The following is an 8,139-nucleotide window of genomic DNA, read 5'->3' as shown; positions in this document are numbered from 1 at the left end:
TTGAAACAGGTTGTCAGAACCGGTAAAAGACGGTAAAATTCAATTCGATAAGTTTATGAACCGTCCGCGTCGCATAAAGTTTGAACACGGTTATCTGGACGAAATATTTCAAGTTCTTATTTTTTATTAGGAAATTTCCTCAGCCGAGTACTAATTTCTGATAATTTTTAGTGAACTCTGAGGCAGTTTGTTCGATTCGTTAGTGAGGTGAAAATCTACAGTAAGAACCCATAAGGTGTTTACATTTATTTGATTATCATTCTAATAATAAATACACCGCGGTAAATTGTCGTTTTATATGAACGTATGTATTATATATTGTACAGATGATTACGATCGAAGAAATTCCTATCGGAAGTGATACGAAATGCGAATATTTTGGTCACTTGAGATCAATTTACATTATTTATAAGCTTTATGGATTAATTTCTTACACCAAAACAGGGTGGCAGTTAATAAATAAATTTGTCGCTTCCTTCTATATCGAAAATGAGACTTATCACACTTTAATCTACGCAAATGACGAGTGATGATGTCCGCGGGAATGCATGATTACGATCTATCGCGACTAATACATCGCTGGACAATTCTTTTGATCCGTTCTGAGGAAATACGCTCTGCTTATCTTGTTCCTGTCGATCGCTCGATACGCCTCTTCCAAAACCGCGACTGACGGGTTTCGCTCCCTCGTTAAAATCCAAGAATAGCGGACGCTGTAGGAAACAAAACCGAGATTAGCACAGAGCATGTTCTATCAAGGATTGAAAAAATGACTTTCTTTGCAAATTGAAGACATTCGTTCAAATAATTTAAGTTGATTAAAGGGAATTTATCGAGCGATAATTACCTGAAGACACCGAAATTCGTGCAACTCCATACGACAGCCCAATTGTCGTAGTCGGTGTCGAGGATCCAATATGGCGCGTCTATTCCAACCGGAAGCGAAGGAAATGTGATTGTCAATTTTGCGTCATCTGACCTGCCGATGAGTCGGCCTATACCGTCGAGACTGGAGGCAACTCCGGTTCTGGATAAGAATAAGTCGATTCGGGTCATTTACTCGAAGATGCCATAGATTTAATACTTGGAAATTAAATTGTAAATCAAAGGAATTCGAGTAACTGAAATATTTTTTAAAATAAAGTGAAATCAATCGACATGACTGAAATTGTTGGAAATCAACGCCGATCAGTTGAAGCCATGAAGTTGACAGCGACGAAGAAACTGTGAAGCAAGTGTTGGAAATCATGGAAATTGTTGTAAGTTTTGATGGTAAACGCCAATCGGTTTCAATTCATTATCATTCCACTGATTTATATCTCATCATTTGTCTTCGTTAATTTCTAGTGTACCAAGGAATTTTCCTTGATTTCCAATGATTTCCCAGCATTCTAGGTGGTTTCCAGGGAATGGTTGTAAGAATTCCTGTGATCTTATCCAATCTGGAAATTGCTGAAAATCGCCTACAACGATCGGAAATCATTGGAAATCAAGGGCAACATTGGTAATAAATGGAAATTTCATGATGAAGTAGAAATCTGTAATTTTTGTTGCATTCCACAAAATAAGTGTTATTGCAAAAATAAACTTTAAATACTGCCACGTAACGGAGGGATTGAATACTGAGATGCATGCCTTTATTTGCTGCAAGAATTACTGGATGTTTTATTAACACGATTTGCTAAAACACCAACTTATAATTAATATTCCAAATCGTAGAATTAAATAGAGAAGTTGTAATTATCAAAGTAAGAATTACCCCTTACGTGTAAAGTGCAGTAATGCTTTGAATTCTTATTCATTCTAAAACAAAGATGCAACGTGAAAAAGAAAATCTGATAGAAATTTGAAATTTGTCAGCAGTATAATCAAACTATAAGAACGCACGAGCGTTTTTAGAAACCTATCACTTGAAACAACGCAAAAGGCTAATGATGAGTGTTTTCTCAAACATGCATAATGTAGAAAATTTCATACGTTAACAATCTAAAAACACTTTCTCCCACATAGGTTGGTATATTTACACGAGCACGATACTCACATGGATGATATCTGACTATTCCGGATCTTGACGGATCCATTTTCACTGAGTGCGTAGTTCGCTGTCACGCACTTACCACCGAATTGAAACAGGGCGAAGTACTTTTCGGCTTCGTACCATTTTCCCATGTACTGAAACAGGAAAGAAGTTTATTTATCCTACCATCGCACTGTTTATTGTTCGCATCGTCATTGCGAGTTCATCAAATATTATTTTCAATGAAATATATTCGAGGTTCGTTTGGTTCATGTTAGAAAGAACCTAGGGTTCCTTTGAATGCAGAACCAACGGTGGCCCCTGGGGTTATAATGGCCACACATTCGTTAGTGGATTGGAAGAGTAGAACTATTATAACACTTCATAGAATTACGCTGATGCCTTCACCGTTGCGTATTATGCCTGTTTTTCATTACCTGATTCCCGTACAGCGATTAAACCTGTCAAGTTCAACAGTACATCGTCATTTCATCTGGAAACCTGAACCCCCTGAGGCAGTGAACAATTATTCAAGGCATGCACTTCCACGCCAAATTGCACATTGTAAGTGCGCCGTTCATAATCAAAGAAACGCACAGCGTCATAAATATTATAACGATGCCCAGGATTTACCTCTCAGCCTCCGTCAAGTTCTTGGGAAAATTTCGCATTACATTCCGCAAGCGGAACTTACACGTCAGGCGGTTGGAACGCTGTATCGATACGGAATTTAACAGTAAACATACAATATGCGGTCATTCGGTAATGCGATGCTTGGTTGTGAATTCAGTACAACTTTCTAAAAGCCAAGTGCCGCACCGTGTGGAGTGTATAATAACGCATGTATTTACAGATTTGCTCGCCTCAAACTCGCACCATCAAACTACAGTGGCAATCACAAGTCGGTACTTGAAATTTTCAGAACATCTTACCCTCGCAGCATCGAATTCCGGTACAGTCTCAACGGCTGGACAGACACCCAGAAATGGAACCTGCGCCAAGGAACCACCGACAAAGAATAAGACCAGGGTAATCCACAGCATTTTTTATCTGGAAATCAAATCACATTCTTGAACGTCGCTCATCAACGGACTTCTATCGAGAGTTTCAAGCATTCTGAAACGTCTGGCAAGGTTCAAAGGCTGACGGTTATTGATCACATTTCCTTTCTACGCGAGAGATGGACAGAAATTTTTCTCCTCGGGTCAAATGGTAGATGAGCGAAAGTCTTACGCAATCGAAGTCTGGGGGCATTGATACGAGTATATCGACCAGAAGATTAGTGTTTCAAAAATGGTCATTAGCTCATGTTTTCTGAACTTCCAGCCTTGGCCAGAAGTTTTATTTACGAATAAACTCTCCAGTTACTGTACCAAGGTTCTTCCATTTACTGGTCGTTTGCCATTCGGCTCAATAATAAATACCGATACAATCTATCCACGTGACGCAAAAATCTAAGCCTAATTTGAACCTCCAGTTATGGTATAAAAGTGTAAAAACCCGTTGAAGACTCACTTTTCTGAAGTAGACGCGAATTCTGAGTTAAAGGTTCGATGTGACGTCGGACAAGGCAAACGTTGGACTGACTCGCGATGCTTTTTCAACTAGTATATATACTTGTTGAGTGAAAAAGTGATTACATAAGGATGTTAAGTGTTCAAGGTAGAGCAACATAATGTATGTGTACAAATGTATTTTTGCTAGATAAATACAACATCGTCGATATCATTTCTCGGCGATAGCTCTGTGAAAAAATTTCGCAACTTTACTCCTGCTCATGTGGGCTTCTATCGTAAATGCAATGATAGAATGCGTTACATTCAGAACTTCGGATTTGGCAATACAGTTTCAGTTACGTGCACTGGCAATGATAAAGATTTCATTCGTTACGCTTGCGAGAAAATTCGACTAAAATTCTCATCGTTTGCACAATAACCGTTTAAATATTGTTGGACGTACAAGAAAATTTACTGCATGCAACTTTTTAATGTAATTATTAGACTGGTCCTTAATGAGGTCATTTTTGAAATTCTGCAATAATAATTACACTAAAAAGTACATTTTTTGTAATTCCAACAATATTCAATCCATTATTATAACGATTACACCCGTTTTATTAAAATTTTCTTGTAATTATAAGAAATCAAATTTTTTTCACTTTGGACTTCTGGAATAACTTACGGTTAATTGTGAAGCGAGTGACTGAGATTTAGCACTTTGGTTTCATTGGATACATCGCTCCGTTTTCACTCTCACTTGAATAATGTTCCTTAGCAATTCTACAAGTTTCTAAATTTCTATGCATATTTGAATCCCAATTCATTGAATGCAATTCAAACATATTCCGCTTATCAGCGAGAAAGATATAGAAGTAATCTTTTTTCCCGGAAAAGAATATTTAAACCAATTTGAAGACTAAAAGAGTGAAAAAGAATAACTACGGAAGAATGCATGACGCATATACGAGTAAGAAATAACTCGAGTTGTTTTGCGTAAAAGTCTCCGAATATACACAGAAATAATTGTTGGCCAGGATTAACCTGCCAACTGTACTTGTTTTCCTAGATCTTGCAAAGGCATTTGACACTGTTAACCACAAGATACTATTAGATAAACTATGGAGACGTGGAATAAGAGGTATTCCTCATCAATTATTAACGAATTATTTAACTAATAGAGAACAATGTGTTAAGATTAATAACTGCACAAGTGAAACTAAGATGGTGAAAGTTGGTGTCCCTCAAGGTACGATACTGGGTCCCCTGTTGTTTATCATGTATATAGATGATATTTTTGATGTTTTATCTCCAAATGCCCTTGTAGCATACGCGGATGACACTGCAGTATTATGTTCAGGTAGAAATTGGACTGAACTGAACGTAACTCTAAATAACTGGTTAAATAAGCTGGACATTTGGTTAAAAGTTAATCAACTTTCCTTGAACATTAATAAGACAACTTATATCACCTTTGGAAGCTATAGTGACAGTGTACCCAAAAACTATCATCTATACATAAACGGCAGAGAGCTCAGTAGAGTTGAAAATTGTAAATACCTGGGGATCTTCTTTGATTCAAATAAGAAATGGAATATACATGTAAATGAACAAACTAAAAAAATAAGGTATTTCTCTTTTCTGTTCTTTAAACCAAGCAAAAGTCTAAAGCCTGTAATATTAAAAACTATATATCATGGATTATTTGAGAGTATAATTAATTATGGATTAATAGCGTGGGGAGGTGCGTACAACAATGCTGTAAAACCGTTACTTAATATACAAAAAAGATTATTAAATTTCCTAGTGTCGTGCAAAGATGTCTCTGCTCCCCTTAATATTAACGAATCCTTTATTGTTAGTGCAATAATGTATTATTATAATGAATGCAAAAATCTACTATTTAATAGTCAATTACAGATGAAAACGAGATCTAATCTCCTAACTCTACCTAAGATTCATAAGACAATTAGCACTAAAAATGCATAATATGTCGCGATCAAGTATTATAATCTATTACCTAACTGCCTAAAGTCATTAGAGTGTAAGCAAAAAACCTTGAGGAAGAAACTGAAATGTTGGATTATTTCCTCAAATTACTAGTCCTGACTTTAATAACTATGTACTTTTATGTGTAATTTTGGTTCCTATCACTTTGTTAAGCAGTATAGACAATAAGTAATAATTTTTTTTGCATTTTCATAATGTTCATTTTCTATACTAGATGTACTTCTGGTTCTATGTACAGATGCTTCTGCATCTCTATAGAATTTTTTTGTACCAGATATAAAATATAAATATAAATATAAAAATATTACTGTAATATGTTGCTTCTTGGCTATCTAGCCAGCTTTTTGTTCGTAGTAAGAAATTCGATATGGCTGAGATTCGGATACGTTACAGTGTAAATTATAAGGTATGAAAGTCTTTCAATTTTCAGGCATTACCAATAATAAGAAACACGCGGTTGACAAATCTTATCGCTTTGCCGAATTGAACGATTATTTTCTTAAGATTTTCAACACCCTCTGCCCTCGGAAACAAAAATATGACCTGATTTTTTTTTTTTTTTTGAGCCAAAAAGTTTCATCTCTTCTGTGTAGTATGAAATTCATTTCAAGGTACATCTGTAGAAACTACAAAAAAAAAACGTAGGTACTTCAATATTTTTACTCAATCACTCCCATAAATGCGAAGGCGAAAACAATGCGTTGTTTATATTAATTTTTTTGTGTAAAAAAACAGACATTCCGTAAACTATACACAATTCGATCCTAAAAATCTGGTAGAAATTTGGTGAATGAGCCCAAATACGGAGTGCAGATTGGATTTAAAAAAAAAATGTTCTTGTCGTTTGATAAAAATCAGAACACGTCGAAAAAAAAAAAAAAACAACAACTGTACGTACGATATAACCGGAAAGAAGGGTATTCCCAAAGGACGATCTCTCGTCAACGTATTCAATTAACGAGATGGTGAAATATGTGTTTGAATATGCGTTAAACTCACCGTTCCAGACTCGTATCTCTAATGACTAATGATATACGCTTAGGCGTGAACAGGTAAATGGCACCGGACGCTGGGGTAGAGCGAGAATGGCCAAGAGATGGACTTCCTCCGCGAGCCGTGGGTCGTCTGACAGTGACCGCGGGCCGAGCATGTGACCAGTAACGCGGTCGACACTTATTTGTTGTGTCGGAGACGCGTCTTTCTCGGCGCACTGGGTCCGATAGTGGGTCAGTAACGGGACGCCGCGGTTCAAGGAACCCTTCTCGACACAAATCCACATTCGACCAATGACACCCGGCGTACAGTAGCCATTCCGTCTCTCTCGGAACGCGGGGTTGTGATAAAGTGTGCAAGGAGAGGAAGAAAGAGAAAAAAAAATGAAAAAAGAAAAAAACAAACAAGGTAACCAAATTTTTGCCACTTTTTCAGATCACGTCCGCGGTTCTGTTATCCCACTGTGTGTAACCCGGCTCTCGAATTACGTCACGTTCTCCTTGTTAGTTTTCAAATTTTTACTCGGTCGTTGACAGTTTTCCGCATCGCATTTCGCCACTTACCCCGTCTGCGGAATTGCTTGTAACACGCGTTTTGGACGGGTTTGCAATTCTCTTTGTTTCTCCTCATTTTTTTTTTCCTTTTACGTTTTCTTCGGTTCCTCGATCACTATTTACGGTGACTGCACGTCATTGGTATGCTTGACAAACGTCCTGCCGCTCTGCGTTTTGGACCTCGGGGATGAGTCATGGACAGATACTAATTTCCGGTGTTGGATCGTAGTGTAGATCTGCCTTTTCAGTTATTGTAGGAATTTTTATTTTTTACAAACTTTATACCGTATCTGTGAAAATGTAAAAAAACATTAATTTTTTTTTTATAAGAAGTTTTTAGTATAGGAGTATCGAGATTAATTCGGGAGTTAGATGGCTAGAGATTGAACATGCATCGGTATAAATATCGAGCTATATGATCGTTCAAATAATTATTTCGAATTGCAAAATCAAAGGACGAACACCACGATCACAGTTTTAACGTGAAATACAAGCGACCTTAAACAACTTTCGATGACTTTCAGACAAGCTGATCTAGAATTTGAGATTTCGATTTTCGCAATAGTAAGCGAACTTTAACGATTGAATTTATACTATCTTAATATTAAGTTAATTCGTTTTGTTTTCGATAGGAAAATTAGCAAGAATAGTATGAATAGATTGCCTTAGGAAAATTGTGGACAATTTCATGCGGTTCGTGATGTTTCTCTACGCATACCTTTAGCGAAAGGTTGAAGTTCATTGTTTGTTTCTAGAGTAGATCACGATTAGCAAACAATAGCACGAATGTGACATCTGATTAAATGGATTAGAAATAACTTTTTATTGCGGTCTGTTTCATTTGTGTTAAACAGCGGCTGGGTGAGCGAAACTGAGGGTTTTGGAAAATTAATTAAGAAATAGTATTTGTCGGTACATTTTATTTTAATTCAAACTGACATCGGTTATAAATTCATCAAAGGATGAATTTATCGCAGGATTTAAACTATCAAAAACGCAACGAAGAAATTCAAACTTCTCATGTTTTTGCCTACAAGTTGTACTGAAACGCTTTGTTGACCTTTGGATT

The 8,139-nt window shown here is 36.6% G+C and overlaps 1 protein-coding gene across 4 annotated transcripts; it reads right to left on the bottom strand.

Moving 5' to 3' along the window:
- Positions 1 to 221: 221 nt before the first annotated feature.
- Positions 222 to 7,322, bottom strand: LOC107227348 (apolipoprotein D). Of its 4 annotated transcripts, none has more exons than XM_046738627.1 (5): positions 7,080 to 7,322; positions 2,950 to 3,067; positions 2,042 to 2,172; positions 848 to 1,027; positions 222 to 713 (listed from the first exon to the last, which is right to left on the bottom strand). In XM_046738627.1, the coding sequence occupies exons 2-5, from the start codon at positions 3,058 to 3,060 to the stop codon at positions 569 to 571; spliced, it is 567 nt and encodes a 188-aa protein (XP_046594583.1). In that variant the 5' UTR covers positions 3,061 to 3,067; positions 7,080 to 7,322; the 3' UTR covers positions 222 to 568. The 4 variants fall into 4 exon arrangements, with proteins under 4 accessions (XP_046594583.1, XP_015523951.1, XP_015523949.1 ...); XM_015668465.2 differs by lacking the exon at positions 7,080 to 7,322 and adding an exon at positions 6,523 to 6,804; XM_015668463.2 differs by lacking the exon at positions 7,080 to 7,322 and adding an exon at positions 3,533 to 3,690.
- Positions 7,323 to 8,139: the final 817 nt, after the last annotated feature.

The sequence above is a fragment of the Neodiprion lecontei genome, chromosome 4 (genome assembly GCF_021901455.1).
Source record: "Neodiprion lecontei isolate iyNeoLeco1 chromosome 4, iyNeoLeco1.1, whole genome shotgun sequence".
In the NCBI taxonomy this organism is placed as follows: domain Eukaryota; kingdom Metazoa; phylum Arthropoda; class Insecta; order Hymenoptera; family Diprionidae; genus Neodiprion; species Neodiprion lecontei.
This window is presented reverse-complemented; position numbering and strand designations above follow the sequence as displayed.